Source organism: Desmodus rotundus, chromosome 1 (genome assembly GCF_022682495.2).
Source record: "Desmodus rotundus isolate HL8 chromosome 1, HLdesRot8A.1, whole genome shotgun sequence".
Lineage (NCBI taxonomy): Eukaryota > Metazoa > Chordata > Mammalia > Chiroptera > Phyllostomidae > Desmodus > Desmodus rotundus.
The window spans coordinates 9,716,896-9,733,770 of record NC_071387.1 but is presented as its reverse complement, the minus strand read 5'-3'; the positions used below and the strand labels follow the sequence as shown (position 1 = coordinate 9,733,770).

The following is a 16,875-nucleotide window of genomic DNA, read 5'->3' as shown; positions in this document are numbered from 1 at the left end:
GGTAATGACCTAGACGTCAGATGAAAAGTAGTACTTTGTGTCAGAAAAAGTGTCTTCCAACACCAAATGTTGTTGAGGGTACACAGCAACAGAATCTTTCCTACACTGCTAGTGGGAGTGTAAGTGATCACAGCAACAGTGTGGGTGGTTGCCAAAAAATGAGGAGAACCCAAATGTCCTTCAAAAGAAGAATAAATAAGTTGTAGTATATTCATCATGGATACTATATAGCCATTAAAATGAACTGTAGCAATATGCAGAACATGAGTGCACCCCAAACAATACTGGATAGAAAGAAGCCAGTCCCAAATGATTAAGCTAAGTACAATTCCTTTTCTATAAAGTTGCAGACAATATCAAATTTAATTGTTTAGGAAAGCATACACAGGTCAAGGAAATGATTATCAAAAAGTTCTCAGGGCCCTGGCTGGGGTGGCTCAGTGGACTGAGCGCAGGCTGCGAAACAAAGGGTCGAAGGTTTAATTCCTAGTCAGGGTACATGCCTGGGTTGCGGGCCAGGTCCCCAGTAGGGGGCAACCACACATTGGTATTTCTTTCCCTCTCTTTCTCCCTCCCTTCCCCTCCCTCTAAAAATAAATAAATAAAATCTTTAAAAAATGTTTAAAAAGCTATTATTAAAAAAAGTTTTCAGGAATGGTAGTTCATGGGGCACAGAGGTGGAGTGGAGGGGCAAATATATGGCTCCTGAGAAGCTGACTGTATTTCTTAACCAAAGTGGTGATTATATGTAATTTTTAATTTTTTAAAAGACTATTTAATTATTTTTAGAGAGAGGGAGGGAGGGAGCAAGAGAGAAGCATTGATTTGTTGTTCCACTTATTTATACATTCACTGGTTGATTCTCATATGTGCCCTCACTAGGGATCAAACCTACAACCTTGGTGTATGGGAGGATGCTCTAACCAACCAAGTTACCCAGTCAGGGCTGGAAAGTAGGACTCTTAGAAATGAGATTGCAGAGAGAGTACAGGTACAATTTTTGAGGACAGATCTAGGATATGTCCACAGAATGGGTAACTGATATAAGGAAGAGGACAAAATATTTATAGGAGAGGAAGTCAAGAAATTAAGAAGTCAGAGTTCTGAAAGAAAAATTATCTGAACGCATATTGATATCACCAAGAATTACAAGAATAAAGTTTAAGTATGAGGAAAGTATGAGGAAGAATGCAGTTAAGGGTCTAGTAGCAATGGCCTTGGTTCCCTCACCTTATAGCCAAGGCAAAGAATATATCTTGCCCAGGTCATGCAGCCAGGAAATACAAGGGCGTGAATGAAACACCAACAGTCTGGTTCCCTTTTATCGACACACCAGCGTTCCTTAACTTTTAAGAAAGGCCTTTAAAACCCTGCTGAGATTGCAGCTGATATAAGAGATACAAACTCTTTTCTTAAGTATTGTTATATATATTGGGTGCATAGGTTCAAGGTCATGACTAGCTGCACATTTGTAAGTAACTAATGTTAACCCATAAGTTTAAGTCATCGGTTTGGTTATAACATGTGTTTCATAAGGATGTGTGATATTCGAGAGTAAATTGTATCTGAGAGAGAACTGTGAAGTCAATGTTGGTGTAGTTATTATTTTATTTTTTTTGCTAACTTTGAAGTCAGTGTTCTGTTTTCTTCTTTCATTTACTGTTGAAAATGGCTGGAAAAATGCATCGATTCGATAATCCAAGAGATTTTTTTTTAGCAATATCCATGTTTCTATTATTTAAAAAGAACTTTTATTTTTTATGTGTTTATCTTTCTTTAGTAATTTCTACATTGTAACTGAAAATAAAAGATCATGTAGTTTGTTATGTAAATATAATAAAGGCAAGTTTGCAAGTGTTTTTAATTTGTTTCCTCACATTTCAGCACATACCAGTAATGCAAATATCTCCTGGACACATGTAACCTATGCTGTGATTTTTTTGACTGAGACCTCCATAAGAAAATCTAAGCCACACAACAGTAGATATACTTTTTTATGTCTAGTGAAAGAAAAAATATAAAGCCAGAAGAGCTACTATGAATTCAGTGACTAGAACAAATTTCCCATTACTAATCTTAAGACTCTGTATACATTTGAATTTTTTATTCAATCATTCATTCCACAGACAGTGCTTAATGTCAGCTGGCCATGGGAATCCCTTTCAGAACTTCTTCACTGCTTTGTGAATACCCTCTTGAATAAATTGGTGTTCATTCCACAAATATTTCTTGAGCACTGGCTTATAATAACGATCTGGAGGACTCCTCCTTACCCCTAAGGAGTTTACACTGTAATGCAGTGATTCTCAAACTTTTTTTTTTTTAAGATTTTTTTTTTTTTTGAGAGAGAGGGGGAGGGTAGGGAAGAGGGGAACATCAATGTGTGGATGCCTCTCATGGGACCCCTACTTCGGACCTGGCCCACAATTCAGGCATATGCCCTGGCTGGAAATTGAACTGGTGACCCTTTGATTCACAGACCAGCACTTGATTCACTGAGCCACACCGGTCAGGGCTGATTCGCAAACTTTTTAACTTCAGAACCATTTTACCCTCTTGAACACTGAGTTCCCAAAGAGCTTTATTTTGTGGATAATATCTATTAATAGTGAACATATTAGAAACTGAAGCAAAAAAAAATGTTAATATAAGAACATACAAAAATTCTGCCACCAGCCACCAAGCGTGATGATGCCATCACATGTCAAATGCAGCCTCTTGAAAATTGTACACTCATGAAAGAAAGAGTGAAAAAGACCAAAAAAATGACTTAGTATTACTATGAAATGGTTTTGATCTTGTGAACTTCAAGAAAAGTCTTTAGACCCACTGGAATGCTGTTGTCTAAATAAACAGATTGGGCTAGTACACTATTTTTATCACACAAAAATTATCAGAATATCAACTGTGAGGGGGGGGGGGGTGGGTCCCAGATGAAGAGTAACCAGTGTTAAACACCCCACCTTCTAGTATACTGCAAGATAAAGGCGGGTTGGGGGAATTTTTTTGTGGCCTAAAGAGAATGAGTACATTCACGTTGGCGTCCACTGTATTCAAGGCACTGAGTCAGGCATCTTAATCTGTCAATAGCCAATACAGTGAGGGTAATATCCCTCATGACAGATCAGTTAAGTGCTCAAGGCCTAAAGCTAGTAAGTAGTGGAGCTATGACAGGAACCCAGGTCATACTGACCCCAAAGCCTATGCTCTTTCTGCTGAAATCTGAGTTCAAACAAACTAGTACAAATGGAAGACAGTCCTAAATTCTCCAATACACTTTTCTCTTCCTTTATATTTTTGTTTTCTTTTTCTTGGTTATGTAACATTTCTGAGCACAGTGATAACATTTCCTCCCAGTTTATGACCTATCTCTTCTCTTAGACCAGGGTTCTCAAAGTATGGTCCCCACATCTATGCAGCAGTGAAATGTGGCCAACACAGCCAAGTGAATTCATCCCTAATAAGAATAAACAATAGCAAGATGATGTCATAGATGGGACAAAAGAGCAGAAAGTCAAGAAGAAAAGCAATAAACTTCCTTATACGTGACTTGGATTAACAATTTTTTTAATTGGGGTGTAACTGACAGACAACATTGTATTAAATTCAGGCATACAACATAATTCAATATTTATATATATTGTGCAATGATCACCACGGTAAGTGTAGTTAACATCAAATTAACAATTATGAAGTTCCCTCAGCTCTAACAAGAGATGCATTTCATGACCATTTCTACCACTGCCAATGTCCAACAGCAATAAAAGAACTTTTACACTCACCTTCTTTATCAGTGACTGACCAGGAGTATTTCTGAAAAGGCTTACTAGATGGAAGGGGGTCCATCTCCAGCACTTTATAAATCTGGCCAAAGGCTGACAGTCTTAGTGCATGCTGAAGAACAAAAGATTATATTTATTCAAATTTCAACAGCCATTTTTAAAGCCCTTAGAACACCTACGTAAAAAGACTATCCATTAAACGCTAATGTTACGATGGAAAAGTCCCTAAGAACAGACAAGAAAAAAGTGTTTAAATAGAACAATTCAGAAAATAAAGTGATGATATCCCTCTAATACAGGGGTGTCCAACCTTTTGGCGTCTCTGGGCCACCCTGGAAGAAGAGTTGCCTTGGGCCACACATTAAATATACAAACACTAATGAAAACTGATGAGCAAAAAAAATCTGTGCATAATTTTCATGGTATTTGCCACCACAGATAAGCAAAAAACAATTCCTCACATAATAACCCTAATTATGCAGCAGACTTCTCAATCTTTTAAAATCGCTGAGCAGGTCCCAAGTTTGTGATCACTAATACAGAAAATGTACATATCTAAGTAATAAAATGTCACTAATTTTTAAAACATTTTTTATTATAAAAGATAAAGATGTCAGCATAAAACTAGTGGGATGTTTGACACTGTATTTGAGAAACTAGTGCATCAATATCTGGTTTGATAGAAGTAGTTGCAATTCTCAATGAGTTCTCTAGGTGCTCATCAGATATTTTGGTTATTTTAGACTTACTGTATTCATTCTTGAAATTAGTTGCTTGCAAATGTAGGTGCTGCCAAATAGCAATGACAGGAATAAGGGGTGATTGTGAAACAAGGGACTTTTGTCTCTGGGAAGATAGGACCTATAAAAGTCCAGTAAAGAGATATGATTAAATTTTGAGTTGAATGTCAGATTGTAGCTCTGTACATTCCATTTGAAAATTGGCAGGTAACATATTTATGTCTACTGAAAATGGAGTCACAAATATAGCAAAATATTGATTATTTTCCCAGAAATCTTGAAATCTGTTTTCAACTTCTTGTATCAAATCAAAAACCACGGCTGCATATTTTTTGCTGCTCACAGGAATGTGTGTAGCCAATGTGTCAAAATCCATAAAATTGTTTGCCTTAATTTGAACTTGCCACAATTTCAATTTCATTTGGAATGCTGTTATGGTTGGAAACATGATATTGATAAATTGGTTTTCACCTTGAAGATGTATTTTTAACTCGTTTAAATGAGCAATTAAATCCACTAAAAATGCTAAATCTGTAAGCCAGTTTTCACCATCAAGTTCTGGCAAAAATTTGTTTTTTCATACCATAACTGACTTGATAACATGTCACAAATCATAAAATCTTTTCAACATTTGGCCTTGATTTAGCCATCTTACTTCTGAAAAGTATATGATGTAGCCATAACCAGTGTCAGTACTTTTAAGGAATTCCTGGAATTAGCAATGATTCAATCCTTTGGCTCTTATGAAATTCACAGTCTTGATGAAGATTTGCATGACGTTATCCATTTTTAAAGCTTCTGTGCATAAATTTCCTTGATGTACTTATGCAATGATACTTCATCAAATGTGAGTTTTGGGCAGCAACTGTATCATCTCCTATTAATTTTACAAGCCCCTCTCTTTTCCCGACCATTGCCGGGGCACCATCAGTAACTCTACCAGATATGCTGACAATGGACAAAGAAAATCGCGTTAACGTATTTTTTATTGCTTCGTATAAAACTCATGATTTAGTTGTGTCTTTTAATGGCACTAAAGAAACCATTTCTTCAGTGACATTATGTTTGTCATCAATACCTCTAATAAAAATGGCAAGTTGAGAACTGTACCTATAGCATCAGTGTTATCCTCCATCGCCAAAGCATAACATTTTAAATTAGCAGCTTTATTGTCCAAACTTCTTTCGATAGGTTTTCCAGTTTCTTCAATTTGCCTGGCTATAGTCTGGTGACACAAACTGATTTGAAAAATATCCCCCTTTTTTTTCAGAGCAAATTACATCTGCCAAGCTTTTTATACATTGCTTAATAAAGTTACCATCAGTAAATGGTTTTAATTTTTTTGCTATTAAATATGTTGCCCTGGCTGGTGTGGCTCAGTGGATTGAGTGCCAGTCTGCGAACCAAAGAGTCACCGGTTCGATTCCCAGTCAGGGCACATGCCTGGATTGTGGGCCAGGCCTCTAGTAGAGGGTGCATGAGGGGCAGACACACATTGATGTTTCTCTCCCTATCTTTCTTCCTCCCTTCACCTTCTCTCTAAAAATAAATATGTTTTTTAAAATGTGCCACAACACAACTAGCTTTTATAATGGAATCCACCCAAGTTTAACTTTTGGAAAAAAATTTTGTTGAGAAGACAGACTTTGTTTCAGTTACGCTATTTTGTTCTTATGTCACAATCCTTCGTATGCACTGAATTTGGCAGGGGTTTTTTGCATATAATGCCTTTTCAAATAATAGTCTTTGAAAACTTGCACAAATTCTCTACAAATTAAGTAGAGTGCCTTACTATATGCCTCAACAAAAAAGTAATCACCTGTCCACTTTTCATCGAACAACCTTCCTTCATCTGTAATTTTTCTTTTTTTGGATTCTTTTTTCTTTTGAGATGTTGTAGAAGCCATGTTGGGATTAAAAAAATAGTAATAGATAAGGGACTTTATTTACTTTTATTATGAAAATTAATTGACAGGAAAATAGAAAGCAAGGTTTGGGCCCATCCACAGCCCTCTTGGCTGCTGATACAAGGCAAGGCAGAGGGTCGATTGTAAAGCATGGCAGGCAATGCATGAGACACTGCCAAAGTGTGGAAGTACCTTTGATAACCAAGTAAGAATGCTTACCTGACTTCTAAATAACATTAAATGCCTAACGTTGCAATGGCAGGCTGAAATATTATTGATAATCACTGCCTCGCTACGTCACCACGAGCACATGTAACATCTGATAGTGTCAAAGCCACTGTCTGCACTTGGAAGATAACACACTGGAAGCCACACATCACCATAAAACTGAGGGCACACATGAGTACAAAGAGCAAGAGCATATGTACATTTTTTTCCATGACACTGAGACACGTAATCGCAAAAAAAAAGAAAAAAAAAAACCAAACCAACAATAAAACTCAAAATGTTTTAGGTAAATTTACGATTTTGTGTTGGGCCACACCATAGCCTTTGTGGGCCATGTGTAGCCCGTAGGCCGCAGGTTGGACACCCCTGCTCTCACAGACCACACTGACAGGCCCCATCTTCTACCTGGGCACTGTGGGTAATATCTTCTTTTTGCTGGATGGTCATATAGCTCAGAGCATCTGTCGGGTCCCGTTCACAAGGATCATGAAGACCAGGACCCCCTTTTGCAAAGGCAAGAGAAAAACACAAATGCCATTTAGAACTGAGTTTAGAATTCAACAATCTAACACAAAAGAGAGTGAAGAAAGAAAGAACAAAGAGGGAAAAAACTGAGAAATTACATCTGCTTAATTAAATAGAGTAAAAAGGACAATCCACATTTTCAATGTTAGCACTTAAATGTCCTCATTTAACTGGAAGTCACTTCCGTATCTAAGGCCAAAATTGGGTCTTACTCTTGAGAGTTTAGAAACAGCACGATGAATCATCCCAAATCTTTAAAGGGATTACATATGGAAAATAAGACCAAATTTAATTTTTCAAAATTAAAGACCAGACTACAAACAGAGTGAACATTACATTTTAACCAAATATCTGCATTTTCAAATTCAGAGCTCTAAGTAAAGCAAATTCATAAGCAGACATAATACCTTATTAGTACCATTTATGTTAGTATATATAAAATATAAATTACATTTATTGAAAGAGTTTTATAGCATTATTCCAACATTCAAACATCCTCTTTCCTAAAATTCCAAGCAACACAACTCCCACACATCACTCTCCTGTGCAGAGGGCAAATTTAACACATATTTAGAAAAATAAACCAAAATGAGATTTTTCTGATTCTTCTGCCTCCGGAGTTTAAAACCCTTACCAGGAAGTAGTATTCCAGATGCCAAACACTCCATTACTCGTCTCAAGGCCTCCCCAGCGCCCAAAGGTCTATTACAAGTACCTATAGACTTTTCACATATAAGCTCTAGTGGCTAGAAGATATTAAATTACAAATTAGTACATGCATCAAGTGTTAAAAAGGATTCCAGTTAAACGTGAGCTGACATTTCTATCTACAATGAAGGCAAAAATGTGAAAATCAATTTATCATTTAAGGTTCAATTAACTTTCCCCCTCTGATGATCAACTTTTACCCCAACTAGTGTTTTAAAATCAACTATTTTTGACAAAATATATTCAGAAGACATTTTGTTATAAAACCCTTATTTTCAGAACCCTGAAAACATCACTTAAGAATTATGGTCATCTAACTGATGTGACAAAGATATATAACAAGCCTTCATATACATTAGTAATAGCTAATAACTAATCAATGTCCAAACCCAGCCTACCTATCTCCCACACAACATAGGAAGCATGCACCCCACAATAAGACTTCGTTTCAGATAGCCTGCCCCAAGTACTAAAAACTGATATTATTTAGAAGTAATAATTACTATATTAATTTTAAATGACCCTTTACAGCTTTGTTTGTTTTATAATGTTCTTAATTTTGGTCTTGAGTAGGTCAGGCATACTAATTTCCAAATTAATTAAGTTTTGAAATACACATTTATAAACTATGCCCATAGACAGGTAAAATGAACTAAACAGATTAAGTACATTTAATCTGACTTTAATTCCTAACACATTTATTTTTAAGTGTCTGTACTCAAAGAAAAAGAACATAGGGGAGCCTTATACCAACATATCATGTCATTTTTGTCTCAATGGAAGCAGTGTGGACAGAGACAAGTGCTGGTCAGGGAGGTTCTCATGGGCAGTAGTGACCAGCGCAGAGCAAAGTTCCACAGAATTCGCTTCTAACAGGTGTGGAAATTTTTTGTCAGAAAAAAATATCTCAGGCTCTGTGAGATGTATTATGATAAGGTAAAAGAGACAAGCTATATGCATAAAAAAGAAGTCATATAAAAAGATGCATAATTCTTCCAGAACAACAGGCAATGCATACCTTAGCTAACTCAGAATATAGCCATTTCACAGTAATATGTAATTTCTACAGTATAGCTTCAGAATTTGCTTTTAACTAAATTTAAGTACTCACCCATCCCTTTAATGGTGCCCATGTGGGGACTCTGTTGCACAAATCACGCAGAATGCGAAGCACAATTACACATGATTTTAATCCATTTGCCCTTGCCTACAACAAACAAAATCATTCCAGTATCCTTGTTGAAATCCATTCCACACTTCAGCAACTGGTCATGGATAGGCTCTTTAAAGTGAATACTAATTAGCCAGTCATTCATCAGTTGTCAAAAAAAAATTTAATCAAGTTATTAAAAGTAATAAAACTACAGTTCAGAAAGGCACGTTTTAAAGTAAAGGAAGCATATGATTAAAATGGCTTTTAGAACCTCATGGTAACCTCACTCCGGGCAATGATCGATCTTAACACTTAAACTTTCTCATCCATGTTTACACTTTACAAGCCACCATTTGAAATGCAGAGCACTGAGTCAAAAAGGATTATATGATAATTAAACATCAACTGCAATAGAAGCTATACTGGGCACTTTGCCTAAATTAACTAATTTACTCCTTCAAGTGACCCTAAAGGTAGAGAGTACCCACATTCCATACTTTATGCAGAAACCATTAAGGGTCAGGTCTTCCAAATGAAACCTACACAAGGCTACAGTAACAGTAAAATAACAAAAAAGAGCTAACCTGAAACCATTTGGCATGTCGGAGAGACGCCAAGGCGTTCAGACATTTCTGCCTGTCCAGTAAGTCCGGAGGGTCTTTCATCGTAACCTTTTCTAATGGGGAAAATGGGACAGAGAGAGACATAAACTTTGACCAAGCGGTTCCTGTCACATTACCAAACAACAAAAATTTTAAAAAGAGCAGCATTTGAGTGAACCAATAAGACTCCCAGAAGATTTCGTGGCCTGGTTTTGCTGTTTCTGTAAAAAACTGCATGCACTGTGATTACTTAGGTAAAAAGTCCTTAGGGGCCATCCTGCGCACGAGTGCGAGAGGAGCGCAGAGGCATTCGCGCGGTAAGCAAAGCAACGGCCGCTGCTGCGGACAACCTGGGGTCTCATTAAGCACGTGTAGAACATCACAAGGCACAAAATAGGCACGTAGCACTTTTTCTGTGGCAGGGTGCGAAGACCGGAAAGCTGGGACCAACAGCAATAACAACTATTCTTTATAGAAGGAATCTTAATCACTAACCAAGTCTTAAGGAAAACTGGGGCTGTTTTATGTAATCAATTTGAGATCTACTAAGAATACACTGCATATAGAAATTTTACTTTTTTTTTATAACTAAATAAACTCGTCTAACAAAATAACCATTAACAGAAACTTTACCCCATTGATGAAAACTGTTCAAGTGTCACCTTTGAGTTCCCTCATTATTTCTTTTCTAAATCAAAATTATCAAACCTACAAATGTGAAATACACTGAAGTACATTTCAAGTTTTATATTATACACCTTTTTTTGAAAGGCTGCAAAAAATATTACCTAATTATAGCTATTTGACTTGCCTTAACATTTTAAAGATGAATTAGATGGCCCAAAACAGAAAAATTCAAACATGTGATTATTGAAAAACATCCATAATTGAGAAAACATCTCATGATACTAAATCCAAGTTTAGAGAGCCAAATATATTCCCTCTAAACTATTACAAAGTGGGTTTTTCAACATTTTGAAGACTTGTTGCATCATTTAAATGCACAAGACATATATACAAATGTTTCTTAGGGAGTAATTCTTTGTCTAATCCAATTAAGTCAGATTTACCATTCTCTTTTAAGAACTCTTAGATGCAGGAAAGTCCACCAACACTTTTTACTAGTATAATCATGATTCAGACTTGGTTGTATGCTTGTGTGGACAATTGATACAATGTAAATATTTTAAAATAAGAGACAGATGATACTTTTTGGTTTCCTGATTTACTACAAGATTCTATTATGACAAATTTACTATATATTACAATTGGTAGCTTGCCATTAACTAAAACTGAAGGCATAATGCCTAATAGAAAACAAATCTATTAGAGGAAAAATTGGGGTTCTCTTTATAGGCTGCAACACTCTAAAGGCTGAAGTGCTACACACTTATTTTCTGACCAGGTGAGCTCTACACCAGACATTTGCATTGTTTCTCTGCCAATTAATTCACATTAACCTCTGCCATTCACAGACACTCATATTAACCTCTGCCAATAAATTCACAACACAGGGTCTCGTCTCACTACGCTCTTTCACTCACAATATGGGAAGCCTCAAAAAGACGGATTAATGTAGATTTACTTGTAATCATAAACAAATACACTATGGATATTCACTTCACAGGTGATCTAGTTCCTGGGCTTGCTCAGTTCTGTCTTTATGACACAAAACACACAACTCACTCACTTCAGTGCTGTAACATCAAAACGTGTAACTACGATCAACGCAAGCACCTATGTAAAGCTCACATACCAGATCACAAACTGCTATAACGATTAGAAGCTCTTAAAAGTTAGACATGACAAAAGTTGACTGACTGCTAAGTAATGTAATCCCAAGAAAAGGTATGAACTTAATTTTCAAGATCTTAGTCTTTAAGTTAAGAATAAGGGAAGCTTAGTTTTATTCTATCATCTTACCAAGTAATGTTGGGAAGAGGGGGGCAACGGAAGAGAGGAGTGAAGCAGAAGTTTGAATAGGAAAAGACAGGGCAAACCTAAACTCTTTTTGAGATTTCTGGTACTTCTGTCCAGTGGTTAAAACTTACAAAAATAACATCTCATGCTCATTGCAACACAGATATTTTTAAAGGGGGGCAATGGCAAAAATATTTACATAAATTCTTTCATCCCTAAAGTCAGATCATAACCACAAACTCTTATTTAAAAAACAACAGAGGTATCAGCTTGCTACAGAGAGTCAACATTTGGAGGCAGTAGCTCCTCCTAAAAACCGACGGAGGACAGGCAGTGAACAAGACTTGCATCAGATTCTCCATCACACCACCATCGGAACGGCCATGTTTCTTCATGCTCTGACAGTCAAAAGCAAAAAGATCCAAAACGTTTCCATATTCATGAGATGGGACATAGTAGAGAAAATATAATAATTCATCTTATTTTACCTTCCTCAAAGTTTCTTATTTTAAAACAACATAAATTTATATGGTACTACAGTACTACTTATAAGTCCTGCTTCTCTATTTCCTTTATATATTAATAATATACAGTTTTATATATTTTTTCTTTTTTAAAGATTTTATTTATTTATTTTAGATAGAGGGGAAGGGAGGAAGAGAGAGAGAGAAACATCAATGTGTGGTTGCCTGACCTGGCCCACAACCCAGGCCTGTGTCCTGACTGGGAATCAACCAGCGACACTTTTCTTCGCAGGCCGGCGTTCAATCCACTGAGCCATACCAGCCAGGGCCAGTTTTAAATATTTTCATTAAGAAAAATTACTCAATGTGGCAATCATAGAACTGCTGCTGGAAAAACACTGCCACTTCTCATAGCAGAACCTCAAGTTTAACATTTTTGTATGAACTTCAATGTAGGTGTTTCAATTTTGTGGGGAAGCAAAGCTTTTCCGATAAAAGGCATCTTGGAGTCTTTAAATTAGAAACAATGGAACTGTGAGACATTTCATGTTTTTCCTACAGTGACCAGTAGAACAGATAGGAACTAGTATGGGGCACGGGCTTTAGGAGGACAAAAAAGCCAAAAAGCAAAGAAAATCAGCTTTTAAAAATGTATTGCTCAGTAACGTGGCACCAGGGCATGAACGTACGTAAAACATTCTGAACAACATAAGCGCTGGAAAATAAGTATATTAAGCCTAACTTTATTTGGTTAGAGGTTAGCAGTGACCAGAAACACACTGTCCTACAGGAAATGTTGGTCAGCTTCTCTCAATTTATTACACGAAAGCTAACTGTCTTCCCGTTAACAAAAACACTAGCCTGGACATGGGGCAGAGAAAAGCCAGAACATGACTGTTAAACAGGAGTTATATGTCTGGAACCTGAGCTCTTCAAAGGTAAAATAATGAGCTGGGTTATCACGAAGGCCTCCTTGACAGTATGGATGTAACTGAGCTACTGAGCACATGCTGATAGAATTTTCTAATTAGCCTCAAGATATCCTAGCAGCCGCTTCTTTCAATTCCTTGAGGCTTTGTGGAGAGCAGACATTATGCTCCAAGCCACAGTCCTGATGCAAAACATCAGGCCACAATAATGTGTACAGGTAAAGAATGTAGTACTAAAGTAGATCAGAGAGAGCTCTGTTCTCCTAATTTACGGTAAAAATGTCACTCAGTGTGACTTTTTTTCAATGCCTCAGAGGAGAGTTGGCCACTGAAAAGAGAATGACTAAAGGTTTTGCACTGGATAACATAGGTCTAGCAGCTGGGGGAGGCAGGGAAGTAAAACCTGCAGCATTGTTATAATCCCAGTTGTGAGACTCTAATGCCTTCACCTAGCAGGACTCATGCGTCGGAAGTCAGCACTGGTACCAACACGTGAAAAGGGACTCTTGGGCAGTTTCTCTGTGACCCTCCCAAGGCAGGTCTCCCCCAATACTCCCCCAAGGACAGAGGTTTGTCTTAGCCTCAGCCACAAGAGTGTCTGTAGTTTCCCTATCCACCTGGTTTCAAATTGCATTGTAAATATAATAAACAGCTGATTTATCACCCTCACAACATACTTCTGATTTAAAATCGCAAGCACCAAAAGAAGCTGAGATTGTGTGATGCTCAGAGAAACTAAATCAGCGAAGACATTCCTAACACTCATCCTAGACACTCATGGGAGAGTGGACAGCACTCTGGACTTGCAGGAGCTGTAAGTGTACAATGTGATACATTCCTCACATAGGACAATAGCCTACCTCAGATGGCTGTTGTGAGGGTTAAAATAAGTCATACAGGAAAAACTGCTTATAAAATAGTAAGTTATTTTATACCTTAGCAGAGCTTGAGTTCTGCAATGTGTATCACTAATGCTTCTTACATACTGGACAGTCCTATTTAATCAAACAATATGCTAGCTACAAATTTTTTTTTATTGCCTACTATGTATTAGGTAGCATTCCAGGTGCTAGGGGAAAAGGATAGGGTGGGGAGAGATAGCTGCCCCCAATGAATCATCAGCTATATAAACAACCCAGCCCGTTAGTAGCACTGCAGCAAGTATAGAATACCGATCCAACACTGCACTTCATGGGGCTTTAGGTTCAGGCTTCGGACCTGTCGTATGCACATCACTCTCACTACGAGCTCGAGGAAGGGTGAGTGGGGGAGTTTGCACTGTAAATCTTTTTTGTAAGCTAACACTATTTACTGAGCAACTGCTTTTTGTGCTGGGTATTGTAACAGGTCACATTACATAAACTCTCTCATTTAGCCTCAAACATCTTAAGTATTTATTATTCACATTTTTTAAATGAAGAAACTGTCCAAAGTCACATAATAGCATCTACTGGAATCAAGAATCAAACCTGACTGCCAGGCACCGAGCTCCGTGCTCCCCCCGCCCCCATGCCTCCTTTAGCAGGAAGCATGTAATAATGGGGAAGCGGAATTCTACAGGACCTTCAGGGAAAGGGTTTGGAGATGGAAAGACAACTGACAGCTCAGGGGGTCTTACCTGTGAAATACTAATACCTGTGAAACAATACCAAGAGACCCACTATGTGCTCTGGCCCCTGAAAATGTACACAGCCTGCAGAGGCAGCCCTGAGGAGACTGTGATAACCTTACCTGTCCCTGTCCTCCAGTTCTCTCTGCTCTCAACCACACTTTTTTTGTCCCTTTTTAAAATTTTACCCAAATGTGTGGCAAGTGAAAACAGGAAAGAGAAGGATGTGATATATGTACATAAAACAGTCCATTTTGTGGGACAGGAGAAGTTGAGAGTCTACAGAAAAACACTCTGAAAAAAGTTACAATGTATTTTTTAACTTTGAGAAAGAACATAGTGGAGATTTTTTTAAAGGGGATATCTCTCAGTCTTAAAAATTCCTGGAACCCTAATAATTTTGTGCTTTCACCTCATGCAGCTGGGAAGAACTGCATCAAGAGGGGGAGGTCTGTCCAGTGTGAGGAATCAAGTCCTACAGAACTGTACAGCCCAGGTCTCAAGTATTCAGTGATGCTGGATCCTCAAATTTGCCCAGGAGTACACAAAACTGCTCGCACATATGAAAAAACAAAACAAAACTGTTTTTGACAAAGCCCAAATTAGACAAAATGAGCAACTGAGAAGAGAGAACAAACAAATGAGTCAGAAGGGCTGGGAAATTAAGGACAACAGCAAAGCAAGTCTTTGGGCCCTTTGAGAGAATGAGAAGTGACATGTATAAAGCATTACAGCCACGACGACGCTTGCCCCTTACCTACCCCACACAACAATGTTCACCACGCTGATGAGACTCAGCTCACAAAGAGGTCTTGGGCGCTTGAATAACTTTACCACAAATTCCATCCTATAACTAAAATGGTCTTCTAGTAAGGATGCAATACACTAAGAATCTGTTTTCAGTTTCTCTAAACAAAATTAAAGTAATAAAAGCAACAGACTAAGCTTAAGGGTATCACTGAAGACAATGACAAAATCCCATGTAAGTACACAGAACCCTAAGAAAAAAGAAGCCTGGCATTCTCTTAATTCTTTCAAAGACATAATGGAAGGGATGCCTACAGCTACAAGCAAACATATAATTAATATAATCTTTGGTAATCTCAGCCTTTTCCTCATCTCTCTATACTCAAAATAATTTTTCACAATACCTATAATTATAACTCTACTTAGAAAGTGTTAGTTTTACACTAGGTAGGTCAAGTAGAACACAGCTTACCAGAATTAAAAGAATTATCTTGATACTTCAGAAATCATTTTATAGTTCTACAGTTAATGATGAACTGAAAAGCTGTTGAAGAAATTAAGCCATTTAAGATCGGTTCTTCAGAGGTGTTAGAGATACTATATACAGCAAATAAAAAATAAAAAAATAAACCCAATCATAGACTGGATGCACTTCAATTCTAAACTACAACTCGTAAGTGTATTTAGTTTATATTGGTAGGGTTGGGATAGCTAACTTGAGTCACTTCAAAAGCGTTTTTAACAGGAGTCTATCACATCTGCCAGAACTCAAAGTTCTTACATTACTGGTAAATGTCTTTTTCTACCTTTAATCAACTTGAAATAAATTAAGGAACTGACCAATATTTCTTACTGCATTGGTATTTCAGGTGGGGAGTAAGCAGGACCTGTTAAACGTCTAGTGATAAGAAGTAGCAACAGGGAGCCCCACTGGCCCAGAGAGCCGCACCGCCTCTGAAGTGCCAGGACAGAGAGGGGCCAGCTGGTCAACGGTCTGGGTCTGACACAGGAGAAGTACCACATGGCAAGTTTCTAGGGACAAAACTGAAAGGCAGAAACAAGCTAACACGACAGGATAAAAACCTCAGAAAAAGAAGCTCAGCTCCATCATTACTTCTCAAAACTGAATAGGTAGCTCACTCTACTTTTACAAGGATGACATTGCCACACAGGAATTCTTTTTAACTTCAGAAAAAAGTTAATTTAAGGCACAATTCCCACACATAATCACATTCAAAATGTTAACAGGATCACAAACCTCCTGGAAAAATAATTTACTAAAGATTATTTTAAAAATTCAATCCCCTAATTTTGATCTCTTACATTATAAAATATATTTACACATGGGCAGTTAAGTAAAGGATAAATCTTACAAGGTTATATAGAGTTATGAGTCAAGATCAATGTACAAATGAGTAATTTGAATAATAACTGAATAAATCTGAAAATAGTGTTTTGGTCCACATTTAATCCTAAAATCATACCTAATAGCCAAACTATATAGAATAGCTTGAATGATACCAATAACAATGCAATACTAGACAAAGAAAACTGAACACCA

General features: G+C 37.3%; 1 protein-coding gene across 9 annotated transcripts in view; it reads right to left on the bottom strand.

Moving 5' to 3' along the window:
* The window catches only part of STRBP (spermatid perinuclear RNA binding protein), a 122,402-nt gene that overhangs the window by 32,277 nt on the left and 73,250 nt on the right, over nt 1-16,875 (bottom strand). For all 9 annotated transcript variants that reach the window (XM_053920884.1, XM_053920886.1, XM_053920861.1 and 6 more), the window contains 5 exons: nt 9,628-9,719; nt 9,002-9,097; nt 7,817-7,928; nt 7,063-7,160; nt 3,783-3,894 (listed from right to left, as the gene is read on the bottom strand). In XM_053920884.1, coding sequence (XP_053776859.1) covers nt 3,783-3,894; nt 7,063-7,160; nt 7,817-7,928; nt 9,002-9,097; nt 9,628-9,719 — 510 coding nt within the window. The remainder of the gene's footprint in view (nt 1-3,782; nt 3,895-7,062; nt 7,161-7,816; nt 7,929-9,001; nt 9,098-9,627; nt 9,720-16,875) is intronic.